A 25,815-nucleotide genomic window follows, 5' to 3' on the forward strand; every position below is an offset into this window, starting at 1 on the left:
ACATACATTACTACATTTATAAAGAAGTTTATGAATCCAGCTGAATCAATCATCTGTGTAGTGTTTCTAGTTTTGATTTTTGCAACAAATTTCAATAACTTACACATCTTCACCTGAGAGATAAAGGGAGGGCCCTTTGGTCCAAATAGATAGTATGAGAAACTGCCACGGATTATGAGGCAACCTAAGAAACGGAGTGGTTATAAGGACCAGCTATTCAATGCAGGGTCTTTCTCACCTAAAGCTGTTTTGGTTATCTGCTCTGGAATCAGACTAAAGTCTGATAGTCATTTAGCTAAAGAACGTCCACAAACTACATAAGTGCACTCAGGGCCGCCGATAGACTGGGAGTGGTGTAACGGGCCCGGCGAAATTGAAAAATGGGGGGGGGGGGGCGGCGCCCACCAAAAACTCCTCAACCCCGATTGCGACGAACTCTGCCTCTGCGGAGCTTCTCCGACAGCCCCGCACCTTCTTCCCACCCCCGCGAGGAAAGAAGGCAGGGAGGCCGGCAGACAGGCAAGGAGCCCCGATGGCCGCCGCAGAAGGAGGAGTCACCGTGGGGGTCCGGAAGCCAAGCCGCGCTGCTGGGGATGCGGAATTGAGGAAGCCAGGAGAGGGCTGAGCCCGGCCGACTTCTCTGCTGGTCTTGTGTCCCCCCGGAGGATTGCGAGGGCAAGAGAGCCGCGCCTTTCGGCCTCCGGAGGTGCTGGGCCGTGGGTTCGTGGGGGGGGGGCGTGAACACCGCCCGCCGCCCGGAGCCAATAGTTTCTTTTCGCTTGCATTCCTGCTGCTGGCGCTGGGAGCAGGTAAGCGCGAGGGGGAGGCAAGTGGAAATCCAGGTCCCTCTTTTCATGCATCCACTCAGTGAGCCTTTCTTTGGAGTTGCCTTTTTCTTTCTTTCTTTCTTTCTTTCTTTCTTTCTTTCTTTCTTTCTCTCTTTCTCTCTTGCTCTTTCATTCTTTTTTCTTTCTCTTTCTTTCTTTCTTTCTCTTGCTTTCTCTCCTTCCTTCTCTCCTTCCATTTCTTTCATTCCCCCTCTCTATTTTTATTTCTCTTTCATTCTCTTTCTTTCTTTTCTCTTTCTTTCTTTCTTTCCTTCTTTCTTTCCTTCTTTCTTTCTTTTGTTTCTTTCTTTTTCTTTCTTTCTCTCTTGCTCTTTCATTCTTTTTTTCTTTCTTTTGCTTTCTTTCTCTCCTTCCTTCCCTCCTTCCATTTCTTTCATTCTCCCTCTCTATTTTTATTTATCTTTCATTCTCTTTCTTTCTTTCTTTCTTTCCTTCTTTCTTTCTTTTGTTTCTTTTTCTTTCTTTCTCTCTTGCTCTTTCATTCTTTTTTCTTTCTCTTTCTTTCTTTCTTTCTCTTGCTTTCTCTCCTTCTTTCCCTCCTTCCATTTCTTTCATTCCCCCTCTCTCTTTTTATTTCTCTTTCATTCTCTTTCTTTCTTTCTTTCTCTTTCTTGCTCTTTTTCTTTCTCTCTTTTACCTTCCCTTCCTCTATTTCTTCTTTTCTTTCTCCTTCCTACCTTCTTCCCTCCCTCCCTTCAGTCCGTCCTCTCTTACTCTCCCCTTTCATAAGTTTCCTTGCTTCCTTCCTCTGTTCCTGTCCCTTCCCCCTTTCTTTCTTTCTTTCTTTCTTTCCTTCCTTCTTTCCTTCCTTCCCTCCCTCCATTTCTTGCTTTCCTTCTCCTTCCTCCCTTCTTTCCTCCCTCACTCCCTTCTTTCACTCCTTCCTCTCTTACTCTCCCCGTTCACACCTTTCCTTGCTTCCTTTGCACCCTTCCTCTGTTCCTGTCCCTTCCCTCTTTCCTTCCTTCCTTCCCACCCTCCGTCCATTCATTCACCCATTCCTCTCTTGATCGTCCCTTTTACCATTCCTTCCTTCCTTCCTTCCTTCCTTCCTTCCTCCTTCCTTCCTTCCTTCATAGCTCGCCCTCGCCTTTCTTCCCTTCCTTCCAGATGGGAGTGCCCCCTCAAGACACCTGCCCGACTGCTGGTACCCTGCTTTTTCTCTCCCCTCGTCCTTTCCAGCTCCTCGCCAGTGGCTGCCAGGTGTGGGATCCCCCTCCCCTCGCTAGAAAGCACATGGTTTTGTCAACAAGGCCTCTTCCAAGAAGGGAGAAGTGCCAATGAGCCGTAAATAAGCCATGCTCCGCCTGACCAATGCCAGGAGGCTCTTTCTTTCCCTCGCCGCTCCTGCTTCTTTCTTTCTCCTGGATGAGTCCCAGCGACCGATTAGGTCCCACAGAGTGGGCCTCCTCCGGGTCCCGTCAACTAAACAATGCCGGTTGGCGGGCCCCAGGGGGAGAGCCTTCTCTGTGGCGGCACCGGCCCTCTGGAACCAACTCCCCCCGGAGATCAGAACTGCCCCTACTCTTCCTGCCTTCCGTAAACTCCTTAAAACCCACCTTTGCCGTCGGGCATGGGGAAACTAAACATCTCCCCCTGGGCACGTTGAAGTTATATATGGTATGCCTGTATGTGTGTATGTTAGTATTGGGGATTTTCTTAAACTTATAATATTTTAATTAATTGGATTGTATTGGATTGTTTTTCACTTGTTGTGAGCCGCCCCGAGTCTTCGGAGAGGGGCGGCATACAAATCCAAATAATAAATAAATAAATAAATAAATGAGTCCACACAATCGGCTTAACCCAGTTCCTGAAATAGCCTATGGCAGTGTTTCCCAACCTTGACAACTTGAAGATATCTGGACTTCAACTCCCAGAATTCCCCAGCCAGCATTTGCTGGCTGGGGAATTCTGGGAGTTGAAGTCCAGATATCTTCAAGTTGCCAAGGTTGGGAAACACTGGCCTATGGGACCGCCTCGCTTGGCGTGAAGCGGGAAATGATCCCCAGGGGATGGAGTGGCTCGGCCACTTAAAATAGTTTTAAAATGGCGGGGGGCCCAGACACTTAGGCTGTATGGGGCCCCAAAATTCCTGATGGTGGCCCTGAGTGCACTGGTGTGCCTTTCATCCAATTGTCTTTCCTTTCTCTCACTTATCATATATATTTTCTTTCTTTCATATATCCTCTCCTCTAAGTTCACTTTACCCTTATATATATTACTACATGTCTATTTTTCTTCCTATGTATTTGTGTATTGGACAAATGAATAAATAAATAAAAATAAATAAAAATCTTGTAAAGTATCTAACATCTTCTCCACTTACTCTGGTCTTATAAAAACAAAAAGAAATCCCAGAATGTCCTTCTTCTAGGTAGAAGCTGCTTACTGAACATTTATGGTGACAGCAAAACGCTTCCACAAATGCCTAAATACTAGAGCAAAACAGATCCTCCTGAAGAATGTTGACACAAAATAGGCCCTTACCCACAGCAGCTAGATTCCTAGAATTCTCTAGCATGACTTCTCTGTGTAAGGCTTTCTGGCTTGAATCCAGCAGAGACCACTCCTCTTTGGTGAAGTACACAGCCACGTCATCAAAGGATACAGAGCCCTGAAATTCAAAGGAAATGTTATTCAGAGCAGACATTCCAGAACACTCTCTTCCACATTTCCAATATCCTAAAAGTAAGTTTTTGTAAGATGGAAAATGCTGCTTTTCTGACACAATGTACTACTAGGTTTGATACCTGCCTTTCTGACAACCCACCTGTCTGGTTAGAATTAATTAATTAATTGATTTGATTTCTAATCTCCGGGGGGAGTTGATTCCAGAGGGCCGGGGCTGCCACAGAGAAGGCTCTTCCCCTGGGGCCCGCCAAACGACATTGTTTGGTCGACAAGACCCGGAGAAGGTAAATTTATTTATTTAATTGGATTTATATGCCGCCCCTCTCCGAGGACTCGGGGCAGCTCACAGCATGTACAGAAAAACAGGAAACAATAATAACAATCCAATTATACCTTAAAAAACAATCTTAAAATTCTAATTAAATATCTGAAGGGCTGTCACAGAGCAGAGGGATCAGCATTATTCTCATTAGCACATGGAAGGACTAGAAAAAATGGAATGAAACTGCAAGGAGTAAATTTAGATTAGATATCAGAAATAAATTTCTAACAGTAAGGGAACAGTTTTGCACAGGATGTGGTGGGCTCGCCTTCACTGGAGGTCTTCAAACAGAGACTGGACAGTCATCTTTCTGGGATGGTTTAATGAGTCCGGCATTGAGCAGGGGGTTGGGCCCGATGACCCTGGAGGTTGCTTCCAACTCTATGATTCTCATTACTCATTACCGGACTCCATAGTGTCATCCCCAAACCCCAACACTTTACCTTTAGATTATCTACGGTTGACCTATCCAGATTCCTAAGAGGTCAGTAAGGGGTGAGTACAAGTGCACTAGAGGGCCTTCCGTCCCCTGTCCTATTGCTCTCCTATATCTCCTATACCTTTCTTCTATTCCTATATCTCTTCTTCTATTCTTTCATTGATATGTTCTATTACTACACCTTCTTTTCTATTATTTCTTAGATATATTTTACTATGAGTATCTCCTCTATAACCTTCATCATGTATTTTACTATGTGTATATAGATATATACCCACTAAAACCCTCATTGTGTATTGGACAAAATAAATAAATAAAATAAAAATAAATTCTATGACTCTATTCTATGAAAAAAATAGCACAACAAGGAAACCGGAAGTCCGTTTTTCTGAACTTCCAGTTTGCCTGTTGGGTATTTTTTTGCATTGCGGGGTTTGGGGGAAGCCTTAGGAAGGCGAAATGGTCTTCCCCAAGGCTGAAAATCAGCTGGCTAGCACGCACATGGAATTGACATAGGGCAACTCTTCATGTGCCCTCCAATATGGCTCCGTGTGCCACCTATGGCACATGTGCCATCAGTTCACCATCACAGGCCTAGGCTATAAGATTGCCAAGACCCTGAAACTGAGCTGCAGCATGGTGGCCATGATCTTACAGCAGTTTAACAGGGCATGTTTCCACTCAGAACAGAAAAACATCTGCATGAGAATAAAAATTAAAAAACCCTTTTTCATTTAAAAAGAGAGAAGGACTTCCTGTTCTGAATACCAAGCTGGCAGGGGTAGCCAATACCCTAGAAGACAGGCTCAAACTACAGAAAGACCTAGACAGACTAACACGGTGGGCCCACACCAAAAAAATGATGTTCAACATCAACAAGAGCAAAGTCCTTCACCTAGGTAAAAAAAACCTGGACACACATACAGCCTCGGAGAAACCCCTCTCAGCAGTAGCGACGGCGAAAGAGATCTCGGAGTCTTGGTGGATAATCAACTAAATATGAGCCAATATGTGCAGCAGCAGCCAAAAAAGCCAATACAATCCTAAGCTGCATCAACAGGGGAATACACTCCAAGACCAGGGAAGTCTTAATACCACTCTACTATGCCCTGGTCAGACCACACCTGGAGTACTATGTTCAGTTCTGGTCACACTTCAAAAAAGACATTGAAACTCTGGAGAAGGTGCAGAAAAGAGCAACCAAAATGATCAGAGGTCTAGAAACCAAGACTTACGAAGAGAGACTGCGGGAACTGGGCATGGATAGCCTAGAGAAAAGGAGGGCCAGAGCGGACATGATAGCAGTCTACAGGTATACGAGGGGCTGCCACAGAGAGGAGGGGATCACTTTATTCTCCAGGGCACTGGAGGGCCGGACGAGGCACAACAGCTGGAAGCTGACCAAGGAGAGATTCAACCTGGAAATAAGGAAGAACTTCCTGACCGTCAGAATGATCAACCAGTGGAACAATCTACCAGCAGACATTGTGAACTCCAATACTCTGGATATTTTTAAGAGGAAATTGGACTGCCATTTGGCTAGGATGCTATAGGGTTCCTGCTTAGGCAGGGGGTTGGACTTGATGACCCGCATCAAGTCCAACTCTAACAATAAATAAATAAATAAATAAATAAATAAATAAATAAGTAGGTAGGTAGGTAGGTAGGTAGGTAGACAGACAGACAGACAGACAGATAGATAAATAAAAAAAATAAAAAATAAAAATAAAAAATAAAATAAAATAAAATTAAATTAAATTAAATTAAATAAAAATAAAAATAAAATAAAGTAAAGTAAAGTAAAGTAAAGTAAAGTAAAGTAAAATAAAATAAAATAAAATAAAATAAAATAAAATAAAATAAATAAATTAAGGCTCCTTACCTGAGCTGTTACGACTCCACCAGACAGAGGAGAAGTCCCTAGGATCAAGATAAAAGGAGATGGATGGACCAGAAATATTTGGAAGCTGAAGAAGTCAGCTATTGGGAAGTGCTATAAATTAAAGGCAGAAGTTTGTGTAGATTGAAGATTGAAAATCTTCAGGTTTCACCAGCCTGGCATCTTTCACTTACATTGCAACAAGTCCTGAGCTGGATCCTCCTCTGAAAAGCCCAACCGTGGCTCCACCAAGAGACCAGACAGAGCTTCTCTGCCATCAGGGTGTCCTGTGGCCATCTTCATCGGCTGGCCCTGCCATTTAAAATATAGCCAGGGTTTTAAAAGAATGGGGGGGGGGGGTTGAGCTGCCTAGAGGCCCTAGGGCAGTGATAGAAACATAGAAACATAGAAGATTGATGGCAGAAAAAGACCTCATGGTCCATCTAGTCTGCCTTTATACTATTTCCTGTATTTTATCTTAGGATGGATATATGTTTATCCCGGCATGTTTAAATTCAGTTACTGTGGATTTATCAACCACGTCTGCTGGAAGTTTGTTCCAAGCATCTACTACTCTTTCAGTAAAATAATATTTTCACCATCCCTGCCCTAGGGAGTTGGGTGGCATACAAATTGAATGAATGAATGGATGGATGGATGTGCAGAAACGAGCAAACCAACTATGGAATTAAGAGAGAGAGAGAGAGGAAACAAGGTACAGTACTATAAAATTTGGGATAGATGGCATGATTGGCTTGAAAAGAAAAGTAAAATTAATGTGTGAATTAGGATAAGAATGAAATGTCATAAGAAATGTGATAAGAAAGGGAAAATGTGACAGATGTAACCCTAAATCTTAATGGTTGTAAGATAATGTATATAACAGTATAAAAATTATTGGATAATAAATAATAGTGTACATAGTGAATAGGTAAAGATAAAAAATGTTTAGCTATAAAACAACAGCCATAATTAGGAAAATGTAGAACTGGGAAGAAAGTGCCAATAACGGAAAGCCGTATTAGCAAAATTATATTTTATGTATACAGTATGTGTTTGTTTCGTACATTCTTTTTTTTTTACTTGTAAAATTGCAATTAAATTGCATTTTTTTAAAACAAAAGAAAGAAAAAACAAGACATCTTAAAACAGTTAAGCAAAGGAAGTGACCCTGTCTCCAAAGCTGGACGGTGCTATATCCATAGTTGGAGATGTTAAATTCCCCCTTTTCCCCCCTCCCATAGATAACTTGGATGGGTTATTTCAGAACTCTGGGGCTGAAAGTGGAGGAGAAAAGAAAGTCTCTTCTATGGCAACAACTCGAATCTGAACCGGATCTTTCTTCCGGGAGGGGATCTCCTCACCTGCCGCCGCCTCCGCTCCTCGGCCTGGCTGAGCAAGGAGCATTCGGCCAGGGCCACCGCCATCTCCGGGGGCAGCCCAGCCAAGAGCCGCTCCGGGATCTCCCGCTCCTCCTCCATCCCTGGGAGCTCGGCTGTTCTTCTTCCTTCTCCTCTTGGGGATTCAGCCAGACGGGGCGAAGCTGCTGCAAGCGGTTACAGATCGCCCGGAGCCCTGCAGACGCCCGGCAGTCCAAGCGGCGGGACCGCTCGGCCGCTGAGCCCGGGCCTCCTCTACTAGGCCGTCGGGCTGCCCCGCCGCGTCTAGTCTGCTCCTCTCCTCTCCTGCCCGGCTCCGTTGCGCTCAGCCCTTCCGCGATCCTCCGGATTCACCTGCCTGCCTTCTTCCCAGGATCGCGCTTCCTCGCGGTCTGGATCTGGGGAAGCCCGGCTGCAATTGACCCCCCGCTCTCCGCTCCGACTTCATAAGCGTAACTTCCCCCTCGGCCTCTGGGAAGAGGCGAGTGCGCGCTTCTGCCTTCGGAAGGGGGGCGAGGCTCCTTTGCAGCCTCCTTAGCAGCGACCAGCCGCTCCGTCTTTTTTCCTGCGAGACGGGATGAGACGGGCTAACGAGGGCTCCCGCCTTGGGGTTCAGCGCAATTTATTTTATTTATTTTATTGATTGATTTTGCCCAATACACAATGAGGGTTTTAGTGGGTATACACATGGTAAAATACATGATGAAGGTTATAGAGGATATACACATAGTAAAATATATCTAAGTAAAATATAAAAATAAAATATAAAATAGTAAAATATATCTAAGAAAGAACAGAAGAGAAGTGTCTGAAGTTGTCGGGACTCGGTTTCGCAAAAGCTCGCGGGGGTGGGGTTTCCCTTTGAATAGAATAGCGTTATTGTCAACCCTATTCGGCATACATTAAAATAAACTTTCATTGCATTTCAGCTCCCCAAGGATCACCACCTCCAGGATACATTACCTGAACATGATAATCAATTGATCAATCAGTCAATCCAAAATTATATACATTAATTGGCATACATTAAAATGAAATTTTGTTGCATTTCAGCTCCCCAAGGGTCACCACCTCCAAGATACACTATGTGAACAAGACAATGAATGAATGAATGAGTGTCCATGTACCCACATATATTACATGACGCAGAGAGACAACGCAGTCTAGTTTGGATGTATGTACATGGCAGGAAAAACGAATTTTGTGACTTTACCAGAGGGATAGCCTAGGGCAGTGTTTTTCAACCAGTGTGCCGCGAGACATGGTCAGGTGTGCCGCGAAGAAGGAAGCTCAGGTTCCGGCCTCACAACTTTTTGCTGAGAGAGAGAGTGAGAGTGAGAGAGAGAGAAAGAAAGAGAGAGAAAGAAAGAAAGCAAGAGAGAGAGAAAGAGAGTGTGAGAGAAAGAGAGAGAGAGAAAGCAAGAGAGAGAGAGAGAGAGAAAAGGAGAGGAAAGGAGAGAGCGAGAGAGAGCAATGAGCAAAAAGGGGAGGAAAAAAGAGAAATGAGAAAATGATTGAGACAGAGAATGAGAGGAGAGAGAAACAAAAGAGAGGGAGAAGTGACTCTTGATTAAAAGCCTATGATAAAAAGCACCCAAAGAATAAGAGAGAGAAAAAACCCAGCCCTCACCTATTTTTGGAAATGGTTCAAGAGTGTATACACACACACACACACACACACACAAGGGTGGGGAGGAGACAGGGATGGAAAAAGAGAGGAGAGTGCCTTAAGGTGTCATTTTGTGTCATTTTGGTTGGTGGTGTGCCCCAGGATTTTGTAATGTACCAAATGTGCCGCGGCTCAAAAAAGGTTGAAAATCACTGGCCTAGGGAACAAAGCAGTTACAGAATCTGGTAGACCTCTCTTTGGTAGATCTCTCAAAGGATTCTCCTGCTTGAGCAGGGGGCTGGACTAGAAGACCTCCAAAGTCCCTTCCAGCTCTATTTTATTCTGAAATACATTCTGATTCCGTGAAGACCCCGAGCAGCCTAGGGAGCAGTTGTAGTTCACAAATGATTTCAGAGAGGATTGCAATCAGGGTAGGGAGAAACTCTCTCCACCACCCACCATCCCTACTTGGTATAGGTAGTCCTCAATTTAAAAAGTTCATTTTGTGAAGAAACATAAGAACATAAGAAGAGCCATGCTGAATTGGGCCAAAGCCCATTGAGTCCAGCATTCTGCATCACATAGTGGCCCACCAATTGTACATGGCGATCTTGAGCAGAAAGAGAAGGCAAAACCCTCCCTTGACCCCCAACAAAGGGTACCCAAGGGAATCCTGCCTGCCTCAACCAACATAGAGGAGGCACATGGACATCCGTTTCAATAACCACTGATACACTTAGCATCCATGAATCTGTCTAATCCTGTCTTGAAGCTATCCAGGCTGACAGCTGTCATGACCTCTTCTGGAAGTGAATTCCATAAACTAAAAAACCCTCTGGGTGCAGAAATATTTCCCTTTATTTGTCCTCACTTTCTTACCCATGAGCTTTAGGGAGTACCCCCTCGTCCTAGTATTGTGTGGTAGAGAAAAGAATTTTTCTCTAACCCCCTTTTCTATCCCATGCATGATTTTATTCACTTTGATCAAGTCACCTCTTAAACACCATCTTTCAAGGCTGAAGAGACCAAGGCGTTGCAACCTGGTTTCATAAGGGAGGTGCTCCATTTCCTTGATAATGCTCGTTTAACCATCACTGGACTAAAAGATCTCCAAGACTTCTTCCAGCTCTATTCTGATTGGTGAATGCCACCATTCGAAGTCCAAAACTGGCTCATATTACTCTTTTGGGGATTGTCCATCGTAAATTCAAAGAATTGCAAAGCAAAGCCCTGGACACACATACAGCCTGGGAGAAACCACTCTCAGCAGTAGCGACGGCGAAGGAGACCTTGGACTCTTGGTGGACAATCAACTAAACATGAGCCAACAATGTGCAGCAGCAGCCAAAAAAGCCAATACAATCCTAAGCTGCATCAACAGGGGAATACACTCCAAGACCAGGGAAGTCTTAATACCACTCTACTACGCCCTGGTCAGACCACACCTGAAGTACTGTGTTCAGTTCTGGTCACCACACTTCAAAAAAGACATTGAAACTCTGGAGAAGGTGCAGAAAAGAGCAACCAAGATGATCAGGGGTCTAGAAACCAAGACTTATGAAGAGAGACTGCGGGAACTGGGCATGGATATCCTAGAGAAAAGGAGGGCTAGAGCGGACATGATAGCAGTCTACAGGTATCCGAGGGGTTGCCACAGAGAGGAGGGGATCACTTTATTCTCCAGGGCACCGGAGGGCCGGACGAGGAACAACGGCTGGAAGCTGACCAAGGAGAGATTCAATCTGGAAATAAGGAAGAACTTCCTGACGTTCAGAACGATCAACCAGTGGAACAACCTACCAGCGGACGTTGTGAACTCCAATACTCTGGACATTTTAAAGAGGAAATTGGACTGCCATTTGGCTAGGATGCTATAGGGTTCCTGCTTAGGCAGGGGGTTGGACTTGATGACCCGCATGGTCCCTTCCAACTCTAACAATAAATAAATAAATAAGTACTACTCACAGTCTTTAGAAAGCTCCAATATTTTATTGTGAAATTAAAAGACAAGCACCATAGTAAATTTGTACAAAGTTGCATAAAATGGGAAGTTGTAGAAAGGAAAAAGTATACTTTCATGTATTAGGGGGGAGGGGTTTTCAGCAGAAGTAGTTATTAAACGTTTGAGAGTTTCATACTATCATAATATTTCTGTAGCATTAAACCTGATTCTACTATATTTATTCTGCACTGCAGAACAAACCTTTCATCTATGGGACATCACATCAAATACTTCAACACGAGATATTAAATACTTCTTGCCTGCTTTTTTTAAAAACACGGCTGAACATTTCCATCGACATCAAGTCTATTTTCATGGGATGTGAACTGTGACCAACCATATAATCCTCATCAGCCTCTCATAGAACAGTCCCAGATTAGTTCAAGAAAAATATTCAAGATTGGCCTAACAATGTGAAGAGGGGCTCATAATTTGTTGGTGAAGACTTATGAAATTAAAAAAAACCCCACCCAACTCTTTCCATGTTCCACTCTTTTATAGAATTTCCCTAAGTGGTGCAGTGGAATAGAGGTGGAGCTCTCGCCCCACAATCAGAAGGCTGTGGGTTTGATCCTAGGTAGAGGCAAATAGAAATATAGAAACATAGAAGACTGACGGCAAAAAAAGACCTCATGATCCATCTAGTCTGCCCTTATACTATTTTCTGTATTTTATCTTAGGATGGATATATGTTTATCCCAGGCATGTTTAAATTCAGTTACTGTGGATTTACCAACCACATCTGCTGGAAGTTTGTTCCAAAGATCTACTACTCTTTCAGTAAAATAATATTTTCTCACGTTGCTTTTGATCTTTCCCCCAACTAACTTCAGATTGTGTCCCCTTGTTCTTGTGTTCACTTTCCTATTAAAAACACTTCCCTCCTGTACCTTATTTAACCCTTTGACATACAGTATTTAAATGTTTCGATCATGTCTCCCCTTTTCCTTCTGTCCTCCAGACTATACAGATTGAGTTCATTAAGTCTTTCCTGATACGTTTTGTGCTTAAGACCTTCCACCATTCTTGTAGCCCGTCTTTGGACCCGTTCAATTTTGTCAATATCTTTTTGTAGGTGAGGAAATATTTCTCTCTCTGGCCACAATGAGAATATACACTGCTAAAAAAATAAATAAAGGGAACACAATATAACTCCAAGTAAATCAAACTTCTGTGAAATCAAACTGTCCACTTAGGAAGCAACACTGATTGACAATCAATTTCACATGCTGTCATGCACAGTTGACTTTGTACAGAACAAAGTATTCAATGAGAATATTTCATTCATTCAGATCTAGGATGTGTTCTTTGAGTGTTCACTTTATTTTTTTGAGCAGTATATATAGCCGCCCTGAGTCCCTTTGGGGTTGAGTGGCATAGAAGTTGAATAATACATATCTGCTGAATAAAACTCTGCATTGGTGACAGGAAGGGTATCCAACCATTAAACACTCTGCTAGCTCCATTCAGTTTCCCAGACTCCACTCCACAAGGGATGATGGGGTTGTTAAATTATGATGATGAAGATAAATTTGGATAATTATAACTGCAAGTTTACTTATTTATTTGATTTGTATGCTGCCCCTCTCCGTAGACTCGGGGCGGCTAACAACAATAATAAAAAACAGCATGTAAATCCAATACTAAAACAACTAAAAAACCCTTATTGTAAAACTAATCATACATACAAACAAACATACCATGCATAAATTGTAAATGCCTAGGGGGAAAGAGTATCTCAGTTCCCCCATGCCTGATGGCAGAGGTAGGTTTTAAGGAGCTTACAAAGGGCAAGGAGGGTGGGGGCAATTCTAAACTCCGGGGGGATTGGGTTCCAGAGGGCCGGGGCCGCCACAGAGAAGGCTCTTCCCCCGGGCCCCGCCAAACGACATTGTTTAGTTGACGGGACCTGGAGAAGGCCCACTCTGTGGGACTTAACTGGTCGCTGGGATTCGTACAGCAGAAGGCAGTCCCTGAGATAATCTGGTCCGGTGCCATGAAGGGCTTTATAGGTCATAACCAACACTTTGAATTGTGACCGGAAACTGATTGGCAACCAATGCAGACTGCGGAGTGTTGGTGTTATATGGGCATTTTTGGAAAAGCCCATGATTGCTCTCGCAGCTGCATTCTGCACAATCTGAAGTTTCCGAACACTTTTCAAAGGTAGCCCCATGTAGAGAGCGTTACAGTAGTCGAGCCTCGAGGTGGTGAGGGCATGAGTGACTGTGAGCAGTGACTCCCGGTCCAAATAGGGCCGCAACTGGTGCACCAGGCGAACCTGGGCAAATGCCCCCCTCGCCACAGCCGAAAGATGTTTCTCTAATGTGAGCTGTGGATCGAGGAGGACGCCCAATTTGCGGACCCTCTCTGAGGGGGGCAATGACTCCCCCCCCAGGTGATGGACAGAGAGATAGAAAAGTTCAGGATATGTTTGCTTATCTTTGCACCCTCTGTGGCCTAGAGGTAGAACTCTTGCCTCACAAGTTGTAACTTCGATCCTAGATAGAGGCAGATGTAGGGTCTCCTGCTTGGGCAGGGAGTTGGACTAGATGACCTGCCATGTCCCTTCCAACTCTTGTTAATCTGTTAAATCCTCTTAAATAGTGGCTTTGCTTCATTTTTTGATATATTTTCCCTCCTACATGGATCAGCTCTTCAATCCACAGGTTTAGTGTTCCTGAAGATCAAACTCAAGATATGTACGTATTTTCTTAAGAGTGGGTGGGCTACTGGTACCAAACGTTCATTTATGCTCATGGGATATCCTATGGGAAATAAGAGAAGTGCCATGTTTTAACCCATTTGAACAGTTCAGGCATTTTTATGGTTCTTCCATGTAGATTGATTGATTGATTGATTGATTGATTGATTGATTGATTTGATTTGATTTGTATGCCGCCCCTCTCTGTAGACTCGGGCCGGCTAACAACAGTAATAAAAACAGCATATAAACAATCCAATATTAAAACAGTTAAAAACCCTTATTATAAAACCAAACATACATACAGACATACCATGCATAAAATTGTGAAGGCCTAGGGGGAAAGAGTATCTTAATTCCCCCATGCCTGGCGACAGAGGTGGGTTTTAAGAAGCTTACGAAAGGCAAGGAAATGGGGGAAATTCTAATCTCTGGGGGGAGTTGGTTCCAGAGGGTCGGGGCAGCCACAGAGAAGGCTCTTCCCCTGGGCCCCACCAAGCGACATTGTTTAGTTGACGGGACCCGGAGAAGACCCACTCTGTGGGACCTAACTGGTCGCTGGGATTCATGCGGCAGAAGGCAGTCTGACGAGACACCATTTTGAACTGAATGTCACTCCAGTCATCCTCACCACTTCAATATTTCACGTATGGGACTCTCTTTTCATTGTCGTCGTATCTTGGAACAGTCACTAAATGAACTGTTATAAGTTTATTTATTTATTTATTTATTAGATTTGTATGCTGCCCCTCTCCGTAGACTCGGGGCGGCTCACAGCAATAATAAACAATATATAACAAATCTGATAATTTAAGAGAAACACTAAAAAACCCATTAAGCAAACATACACACAAACATGCCATACATAAACTGTATAGGCCCGGGGGAGATGTTTCAATTTCCCCATGCCTGACGGCAGAGGTGGGTTTTAAGGAGTTTATGAAAGGCGAGGAGGGTGGGGGCAGTTCTAATCTCTGGGGGGAGCTGGTTCCAGAGGGTCGGGGCCGCCACAGAGAAGGCTCTTCCTCTGGGTCCCGCCAAACGGCATTGTTTAGTTCAAGGGACCCGGAGAAGGCCAACTCTGTGGGACCTAATCGGTCGCTGGGATTCGTGCGGCAGAAGGCGGTCCCGGAGTACCTGTATGATAAAGCCATATCTGAATAAAAGTCATTTTCACAGTCCTAGCACTGATACAATTTCTTCCCGGCGTGCATCCTTTTATGTTTCTTAAGGTGACAGTTGCGCCTGAAGTTCTTCCCACACTCCAAGCATTCGAAGGGTTTTTCTCCTGTGTGGATCCTTCGATGGTAGATGTAGGTAGTCCTCTGACGGAAACCCTTCCCGCACTCTGCACATTTATATGGGCTCTCCCCTGTGTGGATTCTCATGTGTATCACAAGGCTTGATTTCCTACCGAACTTCCTCTCGCATTTCAAGCACCCAAAGGGTTTCTCCCCGGTGTGGGTTCTTTTATGACTTGTAAGATGACCACTCTGACTGAAGCGCCTTCCGCACACCAGGCATATGTACGGTTTCTGCCCGGTGTGTTTCCTTTTGTGAGCGGTAAGGCGACTTCTCCTGCTGAATCGTTTTCCGCACTCCGGGCATTTATACGGTCTCTCCCCTGTATGGATCCTCTTATGATACAGGAGATCTGAGGATCCACTGAAACTCTTTCCACATACCAGGCACTGGTACGGTTTCTCCCCGGTGTGAGTTCTTTTATGTTGCATAAGGCTAAAGTTACGCCCGAAGCTCTTTCCGCACTCCAGGCATTGATAGGGTTTTTCACCCGTGTGGATCATTTTATGGCGAATATAGTGACTGCTCTGATTGAAGCTCTTGCCACACTCTGTACATTTATACGGCTTCTCCCCCGTGTGGCTCCTTACATGCTTGATAAGGCTGGAACTTCCACTATACTTCCTTCCACACTGCAGGCACGAATACGGTTTCTCCCCGGTGTGGGTTCGTTGATGTCGGGTAAGGTGACCAGTCTGATTGAATTGCCTTCCACATACCAGACACGTATATGGTTTCTCCCCTGTGTGGGTCCGTTCGTGGACCGTAAGTTTACATTTGTGAGTGAAGGTCTTGCCACACTCTGGACATTTATATCGTTTTTCCATTGGGGGATTTTCTGGGGGTAAAATAAGCAACTGTTTCTGGCTGGCATCCTTTTCACACTCATATGGATTCTCCTGTTTATGACTGTTCAAAGTGAATTCTCTCCCACAATTTGTAAGTGCATACGGTGTCTCTGAGATGTATGGTGGTTGATGTAAAACAATAGAGGAGATAAGTTTGATATTTTGCCCATACTCTAGACATTCACCATGTTCTTTTTGGTTCACATAAGGTTTACTGACAGCAGATTTTGCTTTGTCTATTTTGCCGTATCCAAAATGCTTTCCGACTTCTTCCTGTTGCTGAAGTTGCTGGGTTGGGAGGCCAAGGACTTCTTTGTGGCTAGAAGGAGATTTCTTCTTCCTATTTCTTCTTAGACAGCTTTTTACTCTCTTCAGAGCTTCTCTCCGATTTCCAGCCATCCCATTTTCAGGCTGGATCCCTTCAAAAAGTGCTAGGCTTGGCTCCTTGTTATTCTCATGCGCCTGTCCATAAGCTTATTTGAAAAAGGAAAAAAAAGTTTGTTAGTTTCATCACAGAAAAATGGTTCACCTGTTAATTCTGCACATTTCCTGGACTGCGTTCTTTTAATGTTTTTCTTATATAGATATATATATATAATATCTTATATAGATAGTCCACCAAGTTGCAATTACAGTGATACCTCGTCTTACAAACGCCTCGTCATACAAACTTTTCGAGATACAAACCCGGGGTTTAAGATTTTTTTGCCTCTTCTTACAAACTATTTTCACCTTACAAACCCACCACTGCCGCTGGGATGCCCCGCTTTCAGACTTCCGATGCCAGCGAAGCACCGGTTTTTGCACTGCTGGGATTCCCCTGAGGCTCCCCTCCATGGGAAACCCCACCTCCGGACTTCCATGTTTTTGTGATGCTGCAGGGGAATCCCAGCATTGCAAAAAAGGGCACTTTGCTGGCAACGGAAGTCTGAAGGTGGGGTTTCCCATGGAGTGGAGCCTCAGGAGAATCCCAGCAGTGCAAAAACGGGTGCTTCGGCTGGCAAAAGGGGTGAATTTTGGGCTTGCATGCATTAATCACTTTTCCATTGATTCCTATGGGAAACATTGTTTCGTCTTACAAACTTTCCACCTTAAGAACCTCGTCCTGGAACCAATTAAGTTTGTAAGACAAGGTATCACTGTACTTGTTCAGCCACTACTGAAATTTAACAGTGGTTTGAGGAATATTTAACTCCCAAAGTTACAGCTTTTGCAAGTGTTAGGACCCACACCTGTCTCTTTGCCCTTTGCCACTCACCTCAGCACATTAATTATTTTGGTTAACTATTAATTATATTTAGTTTCTTTAATCACAGAAAAATGTTAAAATCCATTATTTTTCAATTTCCAAGATTTTGCTAGGTTCCTCTTTGTTTGCCCAAAGCTTTAATTTAACCTCAGTCATTATATCCCTTTGGATGATTACACACTTATTTTCCTGAGGTATTTCTGTAATTTTTTTTCCTTGAAAAAAAACTATTCTTTCATTATTTGAAGACTGAATAATCAGGAGCATGGGTTATCAAGAACAAAATGTAAGAAGGAGTTGCGGGCCTTTCAATTGATGCTTAACAGCAAACACAAGTTTTGGAAATATCCTACATTGTACAGGGAGTCCTTGAGTTACAGCTACAATGGAGCCTTTAAAAATGTCTTAGGTTATATACTGATATACTTGGCTTAAATTCATGAGGGCATTTAAAAGTACAGAGTAATGGACTACTTTAATCAAAAGACTATCTCTCCTAAGGTGAACATGACCCCCAAACATAAAGAAATTTCTGAGAATCTTCTGGTAGAAATATAAACTGAAATTGAGTTTTCCTGGTAAGAATAAGAACTGGGCAGAGGTGGGTTAGAAGTTCTTCTAACACTTTTACGATTGGCTAAAGGAAAGAACAATGGAGAAATAATTGAAATTCAAGCAAAGCAACACGTCAAATAAAAGAATTAATGTTAAGTGACAAAGGAAAATTCTCTGATCGAACACCCAAAAAAAGCAGGGGGGAAGCTTTTGTTTCCCAAATGTTGTATGTATATGTTTTGTTTATATACTGGCATATCATATTTATTGTATTGTGTTTGTTTTTAGCTTGTTTTTCTTTTCTATTTATTTGTTGTTTGGTTTATTATCTATGTAAAAAAAATTGTAAAAAAAAAAGAAGTTCTTCTAACACAACGATCCCATGTTAAAAGTTTGACTCAGAATTAGACTCTGGAACCCACACTGCATACAGGACATTAATACAATAGAGTATGTCCAGAGATATTTTACGAGAAGAGTCCTCTGCTCGCAACAGAATACCTTACGCTATCAGTCTTGAAATTATGGGTTTAGAAACCTTTGAACTACGTTGCCTTCAGCATGCCCTAAACATAGCTCATAAAATTATCTGCTACAACATCCTTCCTGTCAATGACTACTCAAGCTTCAACCACAACAATACAAGAACACACAACAGATACAAACTCAAAGTGAACCACTCCAAACTCAATTGCAGAAAATATGACTTCAGCAACAGAGTGGTTAATGTCTGGAACTCACTATCTGACTCTGTGGTTTCCTCCCCATAAAAATGGGGAGGAATAATGCACTTGGGGAAAAGGAATCTTTCAATCTCAGTATTGTATTGGCAGTTCTGTGTTAGGAAAAACTTCAGAAGAGAAGGATTTAGGGGTAGTGATTTCTGACACTCTCAAAATGGGTGAGCAGTGTGGTCGGGCAGTAGGAAAAGCAAGTAGGATGCATGGCTGCACAGCTAGAAGTATAACAAGCAGGAAGAGGGAGATTGTGATCCCGCTATATAGAGTGCTGGTGAGACCACATTTGGAGTACTGTGTTCAGTTCTGGAGACCTCACCTACAAAAAGATATTGACAAAATTGAACAGGTCCTAAGACGGGCTACAAGAATGGTGGAAGGTCTTAAGCATAAAACGTATCAGGAAAGACTTCATGAACTCAATCTGTATAGTCTGGAGGACAGAAGGAAAAGGGGGGACATGATCGACACATTTAAATATGTCGAAGGGTTAAATAAGGTCCAGGAGGGAAGTGTTTTTAATAGGAAAGTGAACACAAGAACAAGGGGACACAATCTGAAGTTAGTTGGGGGAAAGATCAAAAGCAACATGAGAAAATATTATTTTACTGAAAGAGTAGTAGATCCTTGGAACAAACTTCCAGCAGATGTGGTTGATAAATCCACAGTAACTGAATTTAAACATGCCTGGGATAGACATATATCCATCCTAAGATAAAATACAGAAAATAGTATAAGGGCAGACTAGATGGACCATGAGGTCTTTTTCTGCCATCAGTCTTCTATGTTTCTATGTTTCTATGTTGACCTCGCCCCATTCTTAAGAGGTCAGTAAAGGGCATGCATAAGCATACCAGTGTACCTACTGTCCCTGTCCAAATGTTCCCTTTTACTTGTACCCATCTTATGTATTCAAATAATGTTATACTTACGTATATTATCAAATACATGCTTGACAAAATAAATAAAGAGAAAATAGACTAAATAGCTGGTTACCAGCCACAGTTCTACCCAGCTCGTGTGTCAAGATTGAATTGCTTTGCTCCTTTCAAAGCTTATCATTATTCAACTTACCAATGAATTGTGGGGAGGGAAGTGTAGAACTTTAGGGCCGAGAATTGGGCATATGGATCGTGGCAGCCTGGAAAACGTGAAGGTCACCACTCCATTTACTTTAGTCTTCGAGAGAAAGAAGCCCCAGAATGTCTTTCTGAGCATTTACGGCAACCAAAGATTTTCCACAAATACCTAAATCCAGAACAAAACAGGGCCTTACCCAGAGCGGCCACATTTCTAGAATTCTCCAGCATGACTTCTTCATGCAAGGCTCTCTGGCTGGGATCCAGCAGCACCCACTCTTCCTCCGTGAAATACACAGCCACTTCCTCAAAGGTTACTGAGCCCTGAAAATCAAGGTAAACATTCCTCAAAAGACGTCCCAGGAAGAGCTCTCCCACCTTTCCAATATACTAAACGTGAGTTTGATGACAGAAAACGCTTCTTTTCTGACATAATGTACTACAAGGGTTTTACAGCTGCCTCTTTGACAATTCGTAAACTCCTTAAGACCCACCTTTGCCGTCAGGCATGGGGGAACTAAAACACCTCCCCCTTGCCCATGTTGTTTTGTTGATTGATTGACTGTGTGCCTGTTTTTTATATATACTGTTTTTTATGAGATTATTAATTTAAATTGGAACTGGATGGGTGGGCATTGGATTTGGTATTGTGTACTGTACTGTTTTTTTATTATTGTTGTGAGCCGCCCCGAGTTTGCGGAGAGGGGCGGCATATAAATCCAATAAACCTAAACCTAAACCTAATCCACCTGTCTAATTAGAATTTCTTCCTACCATGATTCATTTCGATTGAAAGACTCTGAAGCAGTGATACACTTTGTTACATCTCCGTCAGTATCAAAACTTTTCAGGGTTTTTTTCTTTGCACAAGGGCGTGTTTCGAGTCTTGCCATCACTTGCATAGACCGATTCATGATCGTTGTTCTATTCTAGTAGATTTTATTTATTATTTTATTTTATTTTATTTATTATTTTATATTATTTTATTATATTATTTATTTTATTTTATTTATTTTTATTTTTTTATTTTTTATTTATTTTTATTTTATTTTATTTTATTTTATTTTATTTTTTATTTTATTTTTTATTTTATTTTTTATTTTATTTTATTTTATTTATTTTATTTGTTTGTTTGTTGCATTTATCTGCCACTCACTCCGAAACGGACTTGAGCAGCTAACAATAGTTATAAAAATAATACAGATAGAAAGATAAAAGATAAAAAGCATCAATAAAATCTACAGTACAAAAACTACTATATATATAAAAAAATACTACTAACATTCAATCCTAATTCCAGGCCTGCCAGAAAAGCCAAGTTTTAACAGCTTTCCGGAAGACCGTAGGGAGGAAATAATATGAATCTCTAGGAGCAGTTGATTCCACAGGGTCGGAACCGCCACAGAGAAGGCTTTTCCCAAAGGTCCCGCCAGCCAACATTGTTTGGTGGATGGGACCTGGAGAAGGTCAATTGTGGGCCCTTACTGGCCACAGCAAGGTATGAGAGAGGAGGCAGTCACGTAAATAGTCTGGCCCTGAGCCATTTAGGGCTTTAAAGGTAATAACCAACACCTTGAATTGCATTCGGAGACTGACTGGCAACCAATGCAGCTTAGTGCACCTGTAATTGTATGGACTGCTGCATTTTGCACCAGCTGAAGTTTATTTTATTTATTTATTTACTAAATTATAAATTTATTTAAATTCATAAATTTATTTTGTTTATTTATTTATTTATTTTATTTTATTTTAGTGGCCACGCACCTGTTGTGTTTGGGCCTGGGCCAGCTGTTGCCCCCACATATGTGAGAGATGCATCACAAAGTGATTGCGAAAGCCTGGCTGACAGCCAGAAAAACGTGGCAGACAGCCCAGAGGATGAGGCAGATGGTTCAGAGGAGTTGGCAGACAGCCCACAGGACCTTGCAGACAGCCCAGGGGATTTAGTAAACAGCCCGTCCGATAGCCTCTCCTCATTGGATTCAGGTGCTGAACAGCTAATAGACATGCATAGCCGGAGAGCAATGCAACGGAGGGCTCAATTAAGGGACTATCACCGGTGATCATAGTAGCACCTGTGGCTGGGTGTGGTCCCCATAATGAAGGCTACAGTTACAGTGGTACCTCATGATACAAACTTAATTGGCTCCAGGAGGAGGTTTGTAAGGTGAAAAGTTCGTAAGATGAAACAATGTTTCCCATAGGAATCAATGTAAAAGCAAATAATGCGTGCAAATCCTTCAGGAAAATCCCAAACTTTAGAAGGGAGGCGAACAGAGGGCAGGGAGGAGCAGTTAAAGGGGGTGGGTGGAAGAAGCAAGGCTAGGCTAAAGGGTGAGTGGGAAGGAAGAAAGGGAAGGGGGCGCCCCTCCCTTTTCTTTCTTCAAAAGACACCCTTTCAGTGCCTGCAAACAGGCTGTTCTCCTAGTTATTTAAATGCAGTCATTTCCCCCTCCAAGCCGCCCCTCCCTTTTCTTTCTTCAAAAGACACCCTTTCAGTGCCTGCAAACAGGCTGTTCTCCTAGTTATTTAAATGCAGTCATTTCCCCCTCCAAGCCGCCCCTCCCTTTTCTTTCTTCAAAAGACACCCTTTCAGTGCCTGCAGACACGCTGTTCTCTTAGTTATTTAAATGCAGTCATTTCCCCCTCCAAGCCGCCCCACCCTTTTCTTTCTTCAAAAAAGGGGGAAAAAAGAAACCCCTTCATCCCAGCAGCAGCAGCTTGGGTTCATAAGGTGAAAATAGTTTGGAAGAAGAGGCAAAAAAAATCTTAAACACCGGGTTCGTATCCTGAAAAGTTCGTTAGAAGAGGCGTTTGTAAGATGAGGTACCACTGTATAAAAGAGAACAGAGGCAGAGGCAAACTGTGGGTGTTTATCTGTGTGGTTTGTGTGACTTTGTGGTTCCTGCTTTGAAGCCTCTGCTCCGTGCCTTTGGATTTCAACCCAGCATTTTCAGGCAAGTGGGAGTTGAAAACTCTGGGACTAGCTGTTGCTCTCGTGACTCAAAGATCCAGAGAACTCCTGAACAGTTTCTGCTCCGTGCAGTTTGTCTTTGTTTGCTTTTTCCTGCACTTTGTATTTGGCTGACTGTTTGCCTCGAACTGTGTTTTACTCCTGACAATAAGGACAGTTTTCTTTAACCTTTTCTGTTTGTTTAATACAAGTTTGCTGATTAGCAAAGCACCTGTGTGTTTGATCTTTTTTCCTATCGCCTGAGCCCAGTCAGGCAGAATAGCACCTAAAGGACTTCCTGCTATGATAAGTCTTCCTTACCTGAAATGTTACGGCTCCACCAGATAAAGGAGACATTGCAGCAGTTTCCATCCACAGCTTTGATTTCCCTGTAATCAAAGGAGAGGGATGAAAAATCTTTGGAAGCTGGGTGGGAAGCAGTGTAAATTAAAAGTGTTGGTTATTTGTGAGTGACATAGGGGAAGGTTTGGTAGGGAAGGTTTGCCTATTTGCCGATGACTCTAAAGTGTGCAATAGGGTTGATATTCCTGGAGGCGTCTGTAATATGGTAAATGATTTAGCTTTACTAGATAAATGGTCAAAGCAATGGAAACTGCAGTTTAATGTTTCCAAATGTAAAATAATGCACTTGGGGAAAAGGAATCCTCAATCTGAGTATTGTATTGGCAGTTCAGTGTTGGCAAATACTTCAAAAGAAAAGGATTTAGGGGTAGTGATTTCTGACAGTCTCAAAATGGGTGAACAGTGCAGTCAGGCGGTAGGGAAAGCAAGTAGGATGCTTGGCTGCATAGCTAGAGGTATAACAAGCAGGAAGAGGGAGATTATGATCCCACTATATAGAATGCTGGTGAGACCACATTTGGAATACTGTGTTCAGTTCTGGAGACCTCACCTACAAAAAGATATTGACAAAATTGAACGGGTCCAAAGACGGGCTACAAGAATGGTGGAAGGTCTTAAGCATAAAACGTATCAGGAAAGACTTAATGAACTCAATCTGTATAGTCTGGAGGACAGAAGGAAAAGGGGGGACATGATCGAAACATTTAAATATATTAAAGGGTTAAATAAGGTCCAGGAGGGAAGTGTTTTTAATAGGAAAGTGAACACAAGAACAAGGGGACACAATCTGAAGTTAGTTGGGGGAAAGATCAAAAGCAACATGAGAAAATATTATTTTACTGAAAGAGTAGTAGATCCTTGGAACAAACTTCCAGCAGATGTGGTAGATAAATCCACAGTAACTGAATTTAAACATGCCTGGGATAAACATATCTCCATCCTAAGATAAAATACAGAAAATAGTATAAGGGCAGACTAGATGGACCATGAGGTCTTTTTCTGCCGTCAGACTTCTATGTTTCTATGTTTCTATGTTATGACCTATAAAGCCCTTTATGGCACCGGACCAGAATATCTCCGGGACCGCCTTCTGTTCTGCCGCACAAATCCCAGCGACCGGTTTGGTCCCACAGAGTTGGCCTTCTCCGGGTCCCGTCGACTAAACAATGTCGTCTGGTGGGACCCAGGGGAAGAGCCTTCTCTGTGGCGGCCCTGACCCTCTGGAACCAGCTCCCCCCCTGAGATTAGGATTGCCCCCACCCTCCTTGCCTTTCGCAAACTCCTTAAAACCCACCTCTGCCGTCAGGCATGGGGGAACTGAAATATCTCCCCCTTGCCCATGTTGTTTTGGTGTTAGATTGATTGTGTGCTTGTTTTTTTAAATATTCTGGGGTTGTTTTTTATGAATTTTTTAGCTTAAAAACTCCTTAAAACCCACCTTTGTCGTCAGGCATGGGGGAACTGAGATATCTCCCCCGGGCCTATACAATTTATGTATGGTATGCTTGTGTGTATTTTGTTTAATAATGGGGTTTTTTAATATTTTATTTTGTAAATTATTAGATTTGTTACAAACTGTTTTTATTGTGTTGTGAGCCGCCCCGAGTCTGCGGAGAGGGGTGGCATACAAATCTAATAAATAAATAAATAAATAAATAAATAAATAAATAAATAAATAAATAAATAAATAAATAAATAAATAAATAAATAAATAAATAAATAAATAAATAAATAAATAAATAAATAAATAAATAAATAAATAAATAAATAAATAAATAAATAAATAAATAAATAAATAAACAAACAAACAAACAAACAAACAAACAAACAAACAAACAAACAAACAAACAAACAAACAAACAAACAAACAAACAAATTGGATTGGTGGGTATTGGATTTGTTATTATGTATTGTTTTTACCTTGTTGTGAGCCGCCCTGAGTTTTCGGAGAGGGGCGGCATATAAATCCAATAAATCTAATCTAATCTAATCTAAAAGGCGGAGAAGAAACCGAAGAATGAAATGACTTTTCACTTACCTGGCAACAAGCTCTGATTTGGATCCTCCTCTGAGAAACCCAACACCTGCTCCGTTGGGAGACCAGAGAGATCGTCTCGGCCTTCAGGAGGCACCGTGGCCATCAACCCCTGCAATTTAAAACATAGCCAGTGTTTAAAGAAGAACAAAAAAAATTAAAATATTGAAACAAGGGGTTCATTTTGTGTCTCCAAGAGCCGATTATATCCATAGCTGGGAATGCCAAAATCTTTGGGATTCCCTCTTCCTCCTGTGGGAAAAAAATCTGGGCAGGGGGAAAAAAGAATTCTGGGACTGAAGGTGGAGGGAAACAAAACCTCTTCTATGGTTACCAATATAATAATAATAATAATAATAATAATAATAATAATAATAATAATAATAGAGGGGCGGAGAGGGGCGGCATACAAATCCAATAAATAATAATAATAGAAGACTGACGGCAGAAAAAGATCTCATGATCCATCTAGTCTGCCCTTATATTATTTTCTGTATTTTATCTTAGGATGGATATATGTTTATCCCAGGCATGTTTAAGTTCAGTTACTGTGGATTTACCAACCATGTCTGCTGGAAGTTTGTTCCAAGGATCTACTACTCTTTCAGTAAAATAATATTTTCTCCTATTGCTTTTGATCTTTACCCCAACTAACTTCAGATTGTGTCCCCTTGTTCTTTTGTTCACTTTCCTATTAAAAACACTTCCCTCCTGGACCTTATTTAACCCTTTAACATATTTAAATGTTTTGATCATGTCCCCCCTTTTCCTTCTGTCCTCCAGACTATACAGATTGAGTTCATTAAGTCTTTCCTGATACGTTTTATGCTTAAGACCTTCCACCATTCTTGTAGCCCGTCTTTGGACCCGTTCAATTT

The 25,815-nt window shown here is 42.4% G+C and overlaps 1 protein-coding gene across 1 annotated transcript in view; it reads right to left on the bottom strand.

Annotated features, from left to right (window-relative positions):
* Positions 1–25,250, bottom strand: part of LOC139159147 (zinc finger protein 850-like) — a 168,400-nt gene extending 143,150 nt beyond the window's left edge. The window contains exons 1-10 of the mRNA XM_070736499.1: positions 24,941–25,250; positions 22,861–22,928; positions 19,784–19,910; positions 15,003–16,439; positions 10,115–10,150; positions 7,856–8,066; positions 7,487–7,679; positions 6,317–6,434; positions 6,126–6,163; positions 3,339–3,465 (exon numbers count right to left, since the gene is read on the bottom strand). Of these exons, the coding sequence (XP_070592600.1) occupies positions 3,339–3,465; positions 6,126–6,163; positions 6,317–6,434; positions 7,487–7,679; positions 7,856–8,066; positions 10,115–10,150; positions 15,003–16,439; positions 19,784–19,910; positions 22,861–22,928; positions 24,941–25,043 (2,458 nt within the window). The 5' untranslated portion in view covers positions 25,044–25,250. The remainder of the gene's footprint in view (positions 1–3,338; positions 3,466–6,125; positions 6,164–6,316; positions 6,435–7,486; positions 7,680–7,855; positions 8,067–10,114; positions 10,151–15,002; positions 16,440–19,783; positions 19,911–22,860; positions 22,929–24,940) is intronic.
* Between the last annotated feature and the right edge of the window lie 565 nt (positions 25,251–25,815).

Source organism: Erythrolamprus reginae, chromosome 2 (assembly GCF_031021105.1).
Source record: "Erythrolamprus reginae isolate rEryReg1 chromosome 2, rEryReg1.hap1, whole genome shotgun sequence".
Classification (NCBI taxonomy): domain Eukaryota; kingdom Metazoa; phylum Chordata; class Lepidosauria; order Squamata; family Dipsadidae; genus Erythrolamprus; species Erythrolamprus reginae.